This window comes from Gavialis gangeticus, unplaced genomic scaffold (genome assembly GCF_001723915.1).
Source record: "Gavialis gangeticus isolate Ggan-Ray unplaced genomic scaffold, GavGan_comp1, whole genome shotgun sequence".
NCBI classification, from domain to species: domain Eukaryota; kingdom Metazoa; phylum Chordata; order Crocodylia; family Gavialidae; genus Gavialis; species Gavialis gangeticus.
The window spans coordinates 14,974,224-14,990,839 of NW_017729014.1; the positions used below are offsets into that span (position 1 = coordinate 14,974,224).

The 16,616-nt window shown below is 49.9% G+C and overlaps 1 protein-coding gene across 1 annotated transcript; it reads right to left on the bottom strand.

Annotated features, from left to right (window-relative positions):
* Positions 1 to 992: 992 nt before the first annotated feature.
* TNFRSF18 (TNF receptor superfamily member 18) lies at positions 993 to 9,795 on the bottom strand. Its single transcript, XM_019511816.1, has 6 exons — positions 9,510 to 9,795; positions 6,954 to 7,088; positions 5,887 to 5,974; positions 5,308 to 5,396; positions 3,427 to 3,570; positions 993 to 2,549 (listed from the first exon to the last, which is right to left on the bottom strand). The coding sequence occupies exons 1-6, from the start codon at positions 9,658 to 9,660 to the stop codon at positions 2,404 to 2,406; spliced, it is 753 nt and encodes a 250-aa protein (XP_019367361.1). The 5' UTR covers positions 9,661 to 9,795; the 3' UTR covers positions 993 to 2,403.
* Between the last annotated feature and the right edge of the window lie 6,821 nt (positions 9,796 to 16,616).

Below are 16,616 nucleotides of genomic sequence, written 5' to 3' on the forward strand. Positions count from 1 at the left end.
AAAAAACCCAACCCCGAAAAAAAAAAAAAAAAAAAAAAAAAAGCAACTGTTCAAATCTGCTCAATCCACGTGACATTTTACTGAGTTTGGATGTTTATTTTGCCTTTACAAAAGGTCATAGTAAGGAACTTTTTTTCAACATACCCAGTAAATAAAAAGGACCATTTCAAGGACATGCTATGTACAGAATGACAGCCTAGACAGAAGACATCAAAATGTTGAGGATATCCATTTTAACGGTAGCCAGAGAACTGCAGGGCAGCTTAAAATGATCTCTGAACCCAGAGCTTAAAGATCCTTGAGGATAGTAAAGTCCATCCTTTCAGTTCAATCCTTCTGGCTCCTCTTGCATGTCCCCACTATTGCTGTTCCTGTGAGGTAGGTATCAATATCCCTGAGACACAGAAAGGTTAAGCAGTTTGCTCTGAGTCACACAGCAAGACAGCTGCAGAACTGGAAAGGGGAGCCAGGAGTCCCGACTCCTCGTGTTGTGCGGGAGTGCCGAGATACAGTTCTTCACCCTCCCCCTTACAGTAACAGCCAAGGGCAAGCAGGAAAGGCAACAAAAAACCCAACATTTAGCCCCAGGGAACCCGCTTCTGGCAGGGTAACGACGACATGTTGCAATTTCCAGGGAGGGAGAAGAATGAGCAATTTAAGGATCTGCCGAGAAGTAAAGCAGGTCCGAAACTTTATAAGGAACTATAACGATGTGTATAACGGGTTTCTTGGGAACGGACTAGCAGCTAAGAAACGGCATGTGATGTAACCCAGCTAATGACACTATTTCTACACCCGATTTCAGTTATCCACTCGGTAACATTTCCAGTGCATGTCATACTTACAGGTATCGCTCCAGTTTTCTAGGGGAAAAAAAAAAATTAAAAAAAAAGGAAACTATCATTCTTACTGGATAGGGGTGTGTTTGCTTTATTACCTTTCATGTGAAGACTGGCTCAAAACCTCACGCTTGCTCAGAGGGCGCACAGCTCTTTCCAAGGGAGACAGGCTATTGACCCTACATGGCAATCGGATCGAATCCAAAAACCCCCCAGGCGTCGCTAGTTGAACCCGAGGCCTGGGATCATCCTCAGCTGATGGAAATCAAAGCAGTTCTTCTGACGGAGGCTAGCCTCAGCTGAGGCTTTGGCTCTGGGAAATAGGAAGGTGAGGTTTTGTCCTGTCAATTTGGAAACCCATGTAAAAATCGGTGGGGTCTAGTTTTACTTCTTGCAAACGGGGAACTGGAACCTCAGAGCCCACTGGTTACCAGACTGGAGCTGGGCTGGCTTACACCCGGGGAGGATGAGGCTTGAGGTTCCTCTAGCCAAAATACGGAGCCAGTTTTATTTTGTTTCCTGTTTCATTCTCCTGGTTATTCCCCGAGCCAGGGGAGGAGGACTCATCACGCAGAATCTTTGCTGCTTGGACTGCATCGCCTTCAGCTTAGTTTTCCAGACAGGCTTGGGGGTGCTTTATTTAAATATTCCTGGAACAAAAACTGATTTGAATCAAGGAAGAAGGGGTTGGGGAGAGGGGGGGAGTGTTCTGCAGAAACAAATCCATACAGCCAAAACACGTCTCCAAAGCCCTTGTCCCTGTGAGAAGAGTCCCTACGAGCACAAGCGCCCAGGGCTAGCTCAGAAGTGGCACTTACACACACACGCAGTGACATGGCCCTACCAGCCTCTCACCGAAACCAAACAGGAAGCAGCATTGTAGACTGCAATTTGCATCATCGTCAAAAGCAACAAGGAAATTCTGTTTCCACCACAGCCGGCAAAATGTCTCACATATTCCATGAAGGGTTGCCTCTCGATCTAACACTTATTTGGGGTGAAACGCAATCTAATTGCATGCAACAGAGCACAGAGTATAGTCCTTAAACCACCGTTTGCCACTTCTGCTCCTTTCATCCGAGCAAGCGCATTTATGCCCTTGTTATTATGAAGCCTTCCAAGTGAAAGCTGTCATAAGTGCCCAGGGACATTTGCATACCCAGATTGTGGACTCAACAGGCCTCAATTTATCTGTTTAAAATGGCATCTTGGCTTCTGTTTAAGTAATTTCATGCTATTAAAACAGAGACCCGGATTCTCCACTGACATGCGACTCTATGGGAGACACCATGCGGTTATAAGCACGTGATGCATACGGGAAGAACAAGGACAAAATGTTCTGGTCCCAGGCTGAGCTGAAAAGGACTTAGATCAGAATAGGAGGAACTGGCCAAAAAGAATAGGGGCTGAGCCAAATGCCAGCTCGAGGGAATAGTTCCTCAATTCCTACTGCAAGACTGCCATGTTTCTGAGATTATCTTTGTCCCCACCCTTCAGTCTGTCCGTGTGTGAAAAGCCATTCAAATCTTCCCTTTTCACCGATATTTGCCTTCCATCCACCTCTTCAGTGCAGGCCCGATATGGTGATGCAAGAAGGTTTTTCTTCAATTATTTTGTCTCCAGCTTCTTCTTCGGGGAACTGGCAGCTGTAGGTATCTTCTACAAGGTGGCTTGTTGGTGGTGGCATCAAGATGGAATTATTTTCAGGTTCTGCAAGGAAAGGATCGGAAATCAGGGGTTACGTTTATGACTGAGGCACAAAGCCACGCATCAGGGAAATAGTAATACCCCGTCCTCACAGTCTGTGTGTGCCTGAGAGCTGCACCCTGGAAGAAACATGAGGCTGTTCCTCATCTGAAGACATTAGTGTATTATTGCTTTGCTTCAAAACCTGGAATATGTCCAAGTGATGCCCTCAACTGTCCCAGGTGCTGCAAACTCCCTGGGAAATCTGGACTGCATGGCAGGCTTCTCCCCATGGTGACCCCTGGTCTAGTGTCTGCCAGGATGGAGGACGCTTCGGGAGGCCCAGTAGTAGCAGGTGCTTAGCAAGGCATTGCCTCGCACCTGCTGTCCTCCATGCCACCAAATGGATCACCAACCCCAAAATAAAGGCTGGATCTTTGTCTCTTCTTTGTCTTCTCAATCCTCAGCCCCTTTTGACCACTCGGGAATGCCTGTGAACGGATAGGGACGAAAGCCCCCACTGCACTGGCTATATCAAGAGGCCTTGGCGCACAGACAAATCTGGCCAGCGGTGCTTAGACATGTTGGATCTGTTCTACATAAGCCCAAATGGCAGCACATACAGTGACACAACACAGTGTTGTTCAGCCAGCAGAAAGGAAGGGCCACACTGCCCAAGAGCAGCTCCGAGGGTGGATGCATCTTGTGCTCTCCCTACTACACTATGGAGTGCAGGTCTGACGTTACATCCCTGTGAGGAAGGGGTGGGGAGATAGATGGGAAACTGAGGCACAGACACACTGGGAGCAGGACATTGTTCCAGATCTACCAAGTCCTGGACTGGCCCCCTAACACCAGGCATCTCCCTTCAGCAGCCAACAAACTATACGCCTGCACTGACCTTGAACTATGTGGACTTTCTCTTTCTTCAGTGACCATATGAAGAGGTGCAAGAGGAAGGTCATCAGGATGAGAATGAAGATAGCCACTGCAGTCAGGATTGCCATGATCGTGGTAGACGAGGACTCCAAAGATGAAAGGATGCCTGCAAAGAAATGAATAGTCAGAGGTTAACATATGTGACGTTCTACGCCCTGAACCACAGGAAAGCCAACAAGGAAATACTTGATGAGACCTTATCACTTTACCACGTCTTAATCACAAGCAGAGTTAGGATTCACTATAGAAAATACCTTTCACAGACAAGCCTATGAACTCCACTTCATCAAGCTGCTGGACACAAAAATTCGTGGACTAAATATATTTCCCAGTTGGTTTAACAAAAGGTATCATTTTGGAACCAAGTGTCCTAGTTTTTTGTATGGACTAGATATAGACATTAGATTTATGACACATTATAACCTGCCTGCCATCTGACTCCCCAGGTAAGCCCTCCACTTTTGACCAGCTATTCTCATTCCCTTCCCCACCACCCTCCTGTCTCCCATCCTTTGACTACAGCTACTCATTCATTCCCCCTTTTCCCCTCCCCACCTGGCTCTCACCTACTGACCACCTCAATTTACATGTCCATTGACTGGCTTTCTTGCATATGTACTAGTCTCTGGCTGCTTTACCTCTCCCTCCACGACGAGCACAGAGCAGCTGCAGATGTGTCCTCAGCCTGACAAAGGGCGTTTGCGCCCAAAAGCTTGCTAAGAAGAATTTTTCCAGCTATTTGAATCGGTCTAATAAAAGATATTGGATTTAGCCAAAAAACCGTGTCCGACTCACTAGAGAAGTCATTCTACAGTTACTAATCAGGAGGGCACAAAGTCAGCTAGGATCCTGCATGCAGGAGATCATTGTTTGTAGACGGGATATTCTTTGCTTCAGTGTATCCCTCTCCCTTGCCCAGCCTTAAGCACCCAGCTCTGCTTTGTAATGAGGACCCACACACCATCTTTTCATCCATTACTCATCGGCTTCAGTGGTCTTCCACGCTGCACATCACACCTGGCCTGAGGTCTCTCTGCAGTAGAATAAAGGGCTGAATAGCTACTCTCGTTGCAACACAAGAGAAGGCAATGGGGTGCACTGATACAATTCTGCTCTGTAGAAATATGGAGAGCTTGATCCCACCAAGTGCTTAGCTCTCTCAACTTGATCTTATCTCCAAAATATCTGAAGGTGGGCAGCTCTTCAGAGTTTCAGTATGTATATAAAGGATAAAAAAAATTGCGTGTGTGTATGTGTGTGTGTGTGTATTCCTCCCTGTAACTTGCATCCTCTTGTTTTCAGCCGTGCTGCTAACTGATAGCTGGAAGAATTGGACCCACAACAGTCACTTCATAGGGAACGAGACCGAAGAAATTGAAACGTGGGTGACTAATTGCTAAGCAGTCTCCCGAGAGCTCCGCAAAGTTGCAGCCGCCCGATGGTAAACTCCAATAAGTTTTGTTAAGGAACCGTTCAGTTATACCCCTGCCATGGCTTCATAGTTTCTAGGGTCCGAAGGGACCTGAACAGATCATCAAATCTGACCCCCTGCCACGGGCAGGAACGAGTGCTGGGATCATAACACCTCTCAAGGTGAGCCATATGCCATCTCCATTTCTCCCTCCTGACTCAATGAAGTCTATGATTAATGATCCTCTCATGATGCAGGGGACCTGAACTCGTCAGCCGCTCAAGTCGTTCTGGCGGCGAAAACACTGCAGGTGATGCGGTGGTCATTTCCACAGCCACAGCAACAATGTCCCTCAGGACTGAGTCAAAGCCTAAAAATGTCTCCAGGGTAGAAGGGACCATCAAGGTAAATGAGATGCTGCTCTGGACATACCTTGCTCCACAGAAGGTTCATCTTTGCCATACTCTGCATCATGGGTTGCATTTCCTGGCTGGATCATTACACATCTAGGACCTGGATGCCTAAAAAGAAGAAAGAGTGGTATTGAAAGTCTCTGGTTTTCTCCCTGCCTTTAGCCTTTTCTCTCCCTGCAACCCATCTGTCTGTTTTCTTCCCCTCCTCCCCACCCCCCAGTTATTATGGTTGACCTCGCTGGCCAACATGGGCACAGATCTCCTGATCGTGAGATCGGGATTGAGATACAATCCCGTTCAAACCACCGCCAGGCCTGGAAGGGATTCGTGTCGGTTTGTAGCTCAGTTCTGAAAGTAGGTCTCACACAAGGTGTTTTGATTTGACCGAGTTTCACTTTGAGATGTCTCGGGCACAAAACCAAACAATAGCTTCGCATGGCATCCTGGTGAACAAAACCACCTCTTAAATCTCAGCACCGAGAGTGGAAGTAACCCAGAAAACCTCTTGGGGCACCTCTGGCAACGTGGAAGTTTAAGATGATCTTGGGGCATGCATTGTGTGGGTGGGCCAACAAAAGGACCATTCATGAATACATACTTAGTCCAAGGTTTGCATCTGGTGTCCCCGGCTTTGGAAAAGGTGCCATTTTTGCAGGGTTTGCAGATGAATTCAAAATCAATCCTGCCTAGAAGAGAAAAGAAAAGAATTGGCTATGGAGTAACAGGAAAGAGAGGAATGGTCTGTCTTTGCATACCTTCACTGGCTCCCTCTTCTCCATTGCCTCGAACATAAACCACCTGTCTTCACTCTCAAGACCTTTCAGGGGTCCCAGTCCTCTCTCATTCACAGTCAATATTATGCCTGATTACGATTAATCCTCTCCATTGCCAGGAGAGCAACCAGAAACCAGGCTGTACTCAAAGCCCTGGTGCACTGAGATGTCTCTGTATTCTTTACACCTCTCCTAGAAGGATGTGCAATGATCAAGCTTGGAAATGCAACTTAGAAAAAGTTGGTGGGCAGTTGAACATCTCCACAGCAAAGTGCAGAGATTTACCTACCTATTGCAGTTTGAGGCAAAGGTGGGTTTTGGCACTGGAATATTTTTGCCCCCTTCCCTGAAATGTTGGCTCCTTGTGATGCACAAACCAGGTGCCCGGGGGTTGGGTGCTGTTTGCAGAGCGCTGATAAGGATCTGGACAGAAACCTCACAGAAAGCGATCCTCCTGTTTCCTTGCACCTCTGACGAGCGTGTAAGGAGATGGTGGGTTTGTGTCCGATTGCTCTGACAATGAGTTGTACTTTCCAAAACCCACTGCGTTTTAAAGGTTGCATTTACCACTGGGAGTCTGGAAATTAAGAACCGGCGTTGTACCAGCTCGTCCTCTACTGACTCCAAAGAAAAGCAACTCCATGCACCTGGCCGTGAGATCTACTCATCCCAAATCAAATTTATGGAGGGAAAGTTTAAAAGCTGGGGAGCAAAGATCTCCGGTACTTTGTACCAGATGCTTGGCCTGCTAAGACATCCCTACCTCAGCACCAAAAGGCTGCCAGGGTGCACGTGCCTGGATGATGGAGGAGCAGCAGCTTGTATGGACCGACTCTGCTTGCTACCATTACAGAGCTCAGCTTGGTAGCTTCATTCATGCTTCTCGACTTACCTGTTCTTCTTATTTCCTCGCCTGCCTTGCACCGTGGGAGTTGTTTGCAGGACGTGCAGGATAGGTCAGCGCACTCGTATCCAGCCCCACATTTACAGTCACCCTCTGCATTAGCACACGGCGTAAATTGGTTTTCTGTTAGGAAGACAACAAGGAGTTAAGCTTTCCCAGTTATACCTGATCCGGCGAAGTTCAGAGGCTGGCTGTCACAGCTTGATCACTGGCATTACTTCTTGAACATTAACTCCTTTCCCAGGGAGGAATATGGTGGGCAGTGCTCTTGGCATTGCTGGTGAACCCAGCAGTGCTCTCAGTGAATCCAGAGGCACTCCGGGTCAGTCAATGGGGACCCTACGCTGCGGTGAAATGATGGTAGCTGCAAGCAGACTCAGTGCTTTTGGGCAAGGATCTTGCCAGGGTCGATGGGCCTGTGGGGAACAAGTAGCACTTTTTCTGCTTAGTGGCCAAGACACTGCCCCTGTGCTGGACTAAAGAGCACCAAGGTCCAGGTCTTCATTCTCTCACCCCCATGCTCTGCCCCCGCCCTCCGCCGCTGCGGTTTCCATCGTCTGTGCTCTGAGCTACTTCGATAGAAAGGAGGCCAAATCAAAATCCTAGACCTCTTCAAAAGCCAGAGAAAACCTAGGTCCTAGCCTAGATCTGAATGCTGCAACTGGCACTCCACCCTTGCTTTTGACTTGCTTTAACACAACACAAGATAGAAAAGCTACTGCCGAGTGGCTCCGGAGCTCATGAAAGCAAAGGATGGAGCTGCCTGGACTAGCTAACACCAAGGACGCGTAACATCAAGAAATGAAGTGAGCACGGGGAGACCCTGGGGCAAGAAAGAAGAAAGCCCTTTCTTACCTGAGACCTCAGCGACCTCGAGGGAAAGAGAGGGAAAGCACGCGTTTGTGCATCAGGGTACCGCATGAAAGGCTAGAGGCAATGGTAAAGCACAGGCCACCTTTGGCCCCTTTTGTTCGTTTCTAGATAGAGATTTGGGGTGCTTTTCTGGATCACTGGTAGCAAAAGGGACTCAAGGACTTTGAAGAAATTAAACTGCAGAAGGAAAGAGGGCTGAGGGACCTTGCCTCTGTGCACTGTTCACCTGAAAATCAGGCGCTGGGCCAACCAAACCCTCCGTTCCCACCAGAGTCAAGCTGCTCCGCACTTTGTAGGCGACCGGGGCTGGAGTCGCTTCACTACCACTGACTGGCATTAAGTTACCCACTTCCTTCCTCCAATTTATTTTAGGTTTGGGGGATTTTAAAGCCTCCAGTCACGGAACTGCCATAGCATGGACGGCAGCACCTGGGCAATTCCCCTCCCGCACATGCAGCGGGAGAGGGTGCAAAAGCCTGGGAAACTAGACCTGGACCTGGCAACTCACTTTGCCAAGTCTGCTGACCGGCGGTGAGCTGGGTTCATCCGGGGTGCTGATCACGTCCCTTCACCAAATACCCCCCACCCCTTACTGGACTCTGCCCCTCACGATCAAAGCCCAAGGGACCCGTATAGAAGACGACGGGGAAGGACAGATGCATCTCGCTCATGTGAGCATCATGCCTTGATGCTTGTCAGAGAGCTGATATCTTCGTAGGACGCGGCAAAAACCTTCCCAGGGGAGCCTGTTCAGAGCCACGTGAGTGAAAAAGGAAACCCTCTGCTGATTGAGCAATGTATGAGAAATGAAAGCCCACAGCTGATCAGGTTGCCATTGCTCTAAGCTGCTGTTAGCCACCACACTCCAAGCTCTGAAGCCACCAAAATGAGTGGCCCTTGTAGATGCGGTACCGGCCCAGGAGACCCCCGGGTGCTCCAGCAGGCCGGCTCCTGAGGCTAGCAAGGACCGTCGTGACCACCTGCTCAGCCCTCCTCCGTAACGAAGGGCAGAGGGTTTCAGGCAGGGGTCCCTCCAGCAGGGCCGTCCCCTCTATTCCAGCTACAGAAAGCTCTCGAGTCTCGACTCAAAGGGCAAAAGCAACGAGGAAGGCGACCCTTCCCAGCTGCGGTCTGCCACTCAGATCCAAGACCTGCTCCCATTGCTGTCCTAGGCAGATTCCTGCCTGAGCTGGTGTCACCGGGCACCTGCTCTGCCAAGGCACAACCCAAGGGAGAAGCAGGGCCCCTTTTTCAGATAGCGAATCTCTCTCTCAAAGGCAGACCTGTTGCTACGGCACTGATTTAGAGGTGTGACGCTGTTCCTCAGCGCACTGTAGCTCTCGTTTCCACTGGGATCTCAGTGCTCAACAGTCCAGAAAGAAACTGGATTGCAAAGCTGGGCCGGAAATTTTGCAGCTCGCTTCTCTCTCTCTGCCATGGGTTCAAACAACATGCCCGAGCCCAAATCCCCTGACTTTTGGTGCAGGCAGGTATCAAACCCAGGAGGCTCCAGAGTGATGTCTGTAGCTCCGGCAAGGAGAGAGGAGATGTTTCTGTTTCTGTTTTCCTTTGGGCACACACTCTGCTCACGTCACCTTCAAATTTGTCTAATTTTGCCTACTCTCCTGCCAGCACACAACAGAGCAGGATTCCCCCGCCCAGGCTCCTTACCTGGTTTGGATGAACAAACCGGGCAGCATTTCTCCATCCCGTTGACGAGCTTTAAATTACCGCTTCTGCACTCTTGCGCTAGACCTGGCTGTGTCCACAGCCACAGCCCGACCTGCAAAACCAAGCAGGTTCCCTTTCTAACACAAAGCATTCTTCGTGACGGCTCACTCCTGACACCAGCAGCTCCTGTGGAGGATGCCTGTGCCTTGACAGAAGCACACAAGCTCTGCCCCTGTGATCTACTCACAGTTTCTGAAGAGATGCAGCATTTTTTTGATAGCGTATAATTTCCTTTCACGCACTTCCTGCTTTAAGGGGACGCAGAGAGCCTGCACAAAAGAGGTGAGATTTTTTCCTAGAAGCAGAGATGAGGCATTATCCCCCCCCTCCAAAAAAGGGCACCAGAAACTTGGAGCATCCTAGGAGGAGGAACTGGACTTTCAGAGGACTTTAAGGGTTTGTCTACACTGGGGAGTTAAGGGAGGGTGTGAATGTCCAGACAGACAGGAGATTCACACAACTCCCATTACAGTAAGTGAGAGAAACCTGACTGCCTAATTTGCCAAGTCCTTTGAAAGTCTCAGCCACCGTTCTCAGCTCCAGCACAGGAACGGCCAAGCGGCCGCATCTTGACTCCTTTCTAATCTAGTTCTTTAATCTGGTCAAAACAGTAATTTGTTCAAGATGCTGCCCCAAAGAGGGGGGTAATGAGAAGCCACTTAGTGCTGGCTAGTTATTGAGGTTCGGAGGGACTATCACTTGCCTCCCTTGCTAGACCATGAGAACTGGCTGAATGCTATAATCAGATACGTTATTGGAGAACTCTCGAGGAATATCGTCTTACCATTTATCTGGCCATTTCTGGACAATTGTCAATATTCACTGAATAAGGGACACATGCTGAGCTATTCATTTGACACATGCCTTGCCCTGGTTTAGGAGCTGGCGTTTGTCTGCATCTGGCAAAGATCCATAAGGATGATGGATAGAAATTAAAGTGGTGGGCAGTGTTACGGCAATGCCTTCTCATGATCAACATTCATGATACTAGCTGTTGCTGAAGTCACGAAAGCCTCCAGAGAGACCTTCTCAGTATTGCACTTTTGTTCTACGCTGAGCCTAAGAACGCAGCGTTTCTGATTCTGTCTCATGCTCAATGCTTTCAACCTCCTCCTTTTCCCCGCTCACCCCCCAAACGCTGGTCCAGAAAAATCTTGAGCTACTTTACACCGACTGAGTGGACAAGGGATAAGTCCTGAGCCCGGGGGGAGTTAGTATAGCACCAGGGGAGTTGAAGGGGGTTCTCTTTTTCACAGCTGTAATGACTCCAACCACAAAACTGTGTGTTTCAACACAGGACCCGAATGGGGAAGTATCTGAGAGGTGCACTTGCTCCATCTCAAGATACCAGCCAGCTGTATGAAAACCATTGCACAAGTGCACAGCTATTTGGAGCAGTGTATGTTAACCTCGGATGCCAAGGCAGCAAACAACACAGAATCATAGAAACCAAGGGCTGGAAGGGACCTTGAAAGATCATCAAGTTCAGTATCAGCCTGAACTGATTTAACCTAGATCAGTTCAGGCTGATACTGCATCCATTCAAGTTTATCTTAACCCAGTTTTGGCCATTTGGAAAGCAGTTTATGTGCACTGCACCCGATGATCTCTAAGGTCCCTTCTAGCCCCTAACAACTATGAAACTAAGAACTTCTGTTGTATTGCAGATTTGAACTGGTTTCCGATCTTTTATATTTTGTGTGTCATTTCTGTCCCTAGCCCTGGGGGCAATAGTGAGCTAGAGTTTATTGCCATCCAGAGACCGTTCAAAGAATATTATGAAAGAAACTGGTGTCTGGAAACCTTGCCAGAACAGAGCCATGGGGGCCAGCCTTCCTGCGGGAGTGCCATAAATTAGCTCTGTACCCTCCCCAACGGCCACTTCAATCCCCGTCCCCTGCCCAATGAGCTGCTCTGCTTTCTGCTCCCTACTTTGTGCTCCCTTCCTGGTATCCTGCTCTGCTTTCTGCTCCTGCACTGCCTGTCCGCTCCTTGCGTCACTGCATGCCACACGCAGAGCCCCCCCATGCTCCTTGTGACACCCACACCACAGGGCGGCCATCCCCGTAATACAGGACAGGAAGGCCGGCTCGCAGGTGAGACGCAGGTCCCCGGCAGTTCAAATACAGCTCCTGCACCATGTCATTTAGCAACAAGTTATTACTCAGCCGGGGCACTGCATGCACATCACTGCCTCCAGGGCATGCACATCTCGAAACCTTGGTGCCCTCCAGCTCCTGGCCATATCAAGATTGCTGCTGGTGCCAGCAGGGCTAGAAACAGATCAAAGTGGTTACTGAACTGACTCGATCCTAAGATGAGGATTTTCCTCTCTCCTCCGTCTTGGAGGCTGGGGTACTGTGCTGTGACGTCTAAGATGACTCCTTACATGAAGGCCATTAGTACATCCCAGTGAGGTGCTGGGGCAACACATCCGCTTTCCTGGTCCTCTCTGCACTGCATGGCTATCCACAGGACCCTGCCCAGTTCCCCAAAACCTCCTGCTGCCAGGCCTGGGGCTCAATATAAAACATAGGATATAGGATCTGGACCGGGTTGAGTGGTGGGGGAAAGAAGTCTCTCCCTGGCCTAAAGTCTTAGCAGGCGCAATCAGGCATGGGGCCAGAGCATTACAGCCTTTCTCCAAGATCCAAGAAGGGCTGCTCTCAAATGCGGCATCCCCACAACGTCACTGCTGTGCCTCCAGCCTCTGCATGCCCCCTCCTGAGTCGAACCTTTGCCAATGAGCCACGGTTGCAGGTGGGATGCTCCCAAGTAAGCCCCTGGGGTTGCCGGGTCAGTGCTGGCCGCTAGAGCATCAGCCCCCTTGGGACTCAGCGGGGTGCAGGTGTGGAAGGGAAGCAGGCAGCGGGTGGGGAATCCCTTCCCTTCCCGTCAAACGCTGGCCCAGAGGCCCCAAGCCAGGCCAGTGCTGCAAGGCCTCTTTCCTCATTTCCTCAAAGAGTCCCCCACCTCTTGTGGGAGCCGAGGAGAGCGTGCCGAGGGCCTTGGCACGAAAAGTTCAACGCTTTTCTGAACACAAGCCTCCCTCATCTTCCCCGCAGCACCTTGCAGTGGGAAGTGAAACTGCAAGCAGCTGACCTCAAGTGGCAGGGTGGGGGCTGCAGGCAAGCTTCAAAGCCCAACCAGCTACCGAGTGAAACGGCAGAGCTGATGTCAGGGACTGGTTGGGCTACTGAGGCTTGCTGGTGAGGGGGAGCTGTTAGGGAAGGAGAGACATCACTGCTGTGCCATGAGGAGTAGCACTGAAAGCCTCCCAGCCCTGCCCCTGGGACCCTGCTCTACCAAATCCAGCGCCATCTGGATGGTCCCCTGACTGCAGCTCTGGTCTGGAGAAGTGCTGAGTATCAACCACCCAAGAGCAAGTTCGTGGGTGCCGTGAGGCTGCACCTCAAGGGCATCTTCCTCCTCGACAATCTGGGACACCACTCCTTGCTAGACGGAGCAGCTTCATAACATGCAGGATGGGCCAGGGATCACGCAGCCGGCTAGGACAGGCACGCAACTGGGGAGCCAGACGACTTCCAAAGCATTGCACTTCATCACTGCGCTTTGCTTCTCCCTACCTCTAAGCTAACAGCACTGACAAGCTTTGCAGGGACAGGAGGTAGGGACGGCTTAACAGTTTCAAAGGGGACTAAGAACTGACCTTGCCCCATAAAACACAACCCAAAAATGGACCCTTGGATGAGACAATTTGTCTGTCGTCGTCCCACCCCTTCCCCGGGGTTCAGCTCCCTACTTCATTCCTCTCCTCTGTGCATTAGCCACCCTACAAACAGAGCTTGTAGGAGACTCGACAGACCCAGGAGAAAGAGGGCTCAGGTCCAGTCCTGGCCTAGAAGTGCCAGGTCCCAGTCCCAGCCCTGAAGGGCAATACTGTGTGAAGAACGGAGGTGCTGAGGCAGGAGACAGGCTGGGCAAACAGCACCGATGCTGCTGGCAGAAGTGGCTGAGCAAATGCTGGCTGATGCCCAGAGCTGGGCTCAAGCCCCTGAGGTCAGGATGTGCTTCCACCTGAAGTTTCCTCGACAGCCCTAGGTTTTAAAGCTGGAAGTGACAACAGCCAGTGGTTCTCCATTTTGACCTCTTCTTACAAGAGAAACAAGTTTCAAAACCCTTCTCTTACCTAGCCAAAAAGGATGGTGAAGGCAAGGCTAGTCTTCAAAGAAGAGGCGCCCCTAACTTAAAAACTCTGCTGCCGTATGCCCCAGGTGGTACCTGGCACGGGAGGGAGATGAGCTGAGCAAGCAGACAAGCTCTGAGCAGAGGGCAATGGCCTGGAGGAGGGGGAAATGAGAGAAACTCCTGAGACCCCATGGAGCAGCACCGATCTGGGGAGAAGGGCTGCGGGTGCATGAGGAAGCCGGGTGACGCCGCGGGGCAAAGCAGAGCTGGGAAGTGGCACACAGGCCACGATCAGGAGAGGGCAGCACTTGGAGCAAGGGCAGCCCGACCCTGGAATTAACCGTTTCCCTCCCTGTCCCCTCTTAGATTTTGCTGCTTTGCAATTTTCTCTCTTGACCTTTGCAGGAACCTTTTGTTCTCCGTGGAGTGACACAGTTATGTACCCACAACAGCTGATAAGGACACGTTAGTGGCAAAAGTGCAGAGGCTGCAGCTCAGCATTGGGATCCAAACTGCACCACTCAGCACTGACCTTTAGGCAACAGCTCGTGTACTCGGTCATGAGATCACTGGGGCTTTTTGGGTTTTACGGGTTTTTTTAAATGGCTCTTCTTTGCTGTCAATGAACAGATGACATTTGGCTCTTCAGCCCCCTGCACTGGCACCACTGACGGTGCCTCCAGCGGTGACACCTGTGCCACCATGTGCCAGCTTTAGCAGGACTGATACTTCCTTGTGCTGCGTGTACTCATTCCCAAGGGCTGTCCCTAGGCAGCATGAAGTACGGTACATGAGTCATTCCCTGCCCCTGTCTGTCAAATGGATCATAATCAGCATCGATTAAGGCATTGCATAAACTCATCCGGGGTGCTCGACCTCCAGCCCGCAAAATTTGGCAGCGGGAAGTGGTGGCAATTAACACAACCACCACTTCACTGCCAAATTTCCAAGTCCTGGACAGCCAGATTAGGCCCAGGCAATTGGATTGGGGCTGGGCCAGGTGTTCGCCAGGTGGCTGAATTGGGCCTTAAATGTGCCCACCCTGCACACTGAATTAGCCCCCCTTCCTGCACTCTGGATCACATCCCTGCCACACGCACCCAGGCACCAGTTTGGGCCCACCAGCCAGATCTGATACGCAGAGGGACCTGGCGCTGCCCATCCAGCCCATGGGACGTAAAGGTTGGACACCACTGGGCCAACCCAAGAAACAAGACCTGGGAAGTCAGGGGAGTGGGGGCAGTTTTATTTTGGATGCTATCATTCAGGTGCTTGAAGAGATTTTCACAAGTTGGGGAGCACCCTGAGCTGTGCAGGTTTTTTTTTTCCTGGCTCTCTCCGAAACATCAGAGATGCCCTGCAAGAAATTATAACAGCATTGCACTGCTTTAAGCCAAGCATTGGTAGCTGGACAACCTGGAAACGGCCTGACATAACTGCCCTGAAAACATACAATGAACACAAGCTCTTGGCAAGCAGCTGCACCTTGGAGCACAAGTAAAACCCAGTTTGATTTCTCTTTTTAGCACAGGCACGCCATCTTTTCTCCTTATTATCATCAACCTTGCCTATAGATCTTGCAAGTGAGGGGAGCAAGATTTTCCGAACTCAAGCTTTTTATATGGCTTCTGCATCTCCAGTTTAGGTCATCTAAGGTGCCTCTGTGCCCTCCCTTCCGCCTTTCTATAAAAAACACAGTTGCACTTGACACTAGCTTCATCTCAACTGGCGTGTCCTGCAATAATTTCAGTTGAAAACCAAAATTACAGAAGTATCTATCAAGCCAAAGATGCCATCTACAACTTGGCATGTAATAATGCAAGGAAGGGGAAATTCACTAGTGATGCCTTGCCAGGTGCTTTATAAATAAAAGGCCTTGTGTATTTGATTCTCAAGTTCTTCCCTTTGTTACATACTTGGATGATTATCAGGAGCCAAGAGAAATGAATGCAATTCTCTTATTTCTTTAAGGAGCTAGAAGGTCAGCAAGACCCATCTTTCCAGGCCCCTTCTTTGCAAAGAGTATTGCTGCCTACAGATGAAAATAGGCCAACCTGGCATTTAGAATCACAGAATCACAGAAAATGAGGGTGGGAAGGGACCTCAGGAGGTCACATCTAGTCCAACCCCTGCTCCAAGCAGGACCAGCGCTAACTAGATTTCGGTGCATCCCTCTATCCAGCACAGAAAGCAAGGGTCATATGCCTCCATTCCTCTCTCTTACCTGTCAAGATGGTCCTTAAGTTTCTATTTCCTAATGAAGTACTGAGTTGTATTTGCATGCAGGCAGAGCATCAGGCCTGTCCCTTCATAGGAACCCTCTTTCCTGGGGCTAGAACTGCAAATTTGCTGAGGTTTGGAAATACAGCTACATGTATGTGCATATTGGAAATAAGTATGAAAGGAGATGGTTTCTAACCTACGTGAATCATTCCCGCAAGCAGCATGCGCTGCTTAGGTTATGCGTGGACCAAAGGTGTATCTGGAGGCTAGAAATGAACACGTTGCGGTCATATTACCCTGTCATGGTGAAAATGTGCTGTCAATGACAGTGTAGATGATGGCAAAAGATGATAAAAACAGCTGTTGAATGTGATGACATTGAGATTTTTGCAGAGCTGACAGTACATCTTCGAAAGAGCAACCACAGTTTATTTCCTCAAGGTGCGTGTGTTGTATGTGTGCACGTCGGGGAGGGGGGGAGCAGTGCGAGGGTTGCAGCCTCACATGTGCTGCTCACAACTGATGAATGGCTAATGTTAGGGCTGTGCAACGGTGATTTGATTTGGCGGAGAATCTGTCCGATTCAGTGGCCAGATCTCCGAATCCGAATCGAATCGGGGACCAATTTAAAGGCCTGAATCGATTCAAAGGTCTCCGACTCTTTGGAAAAGAGTC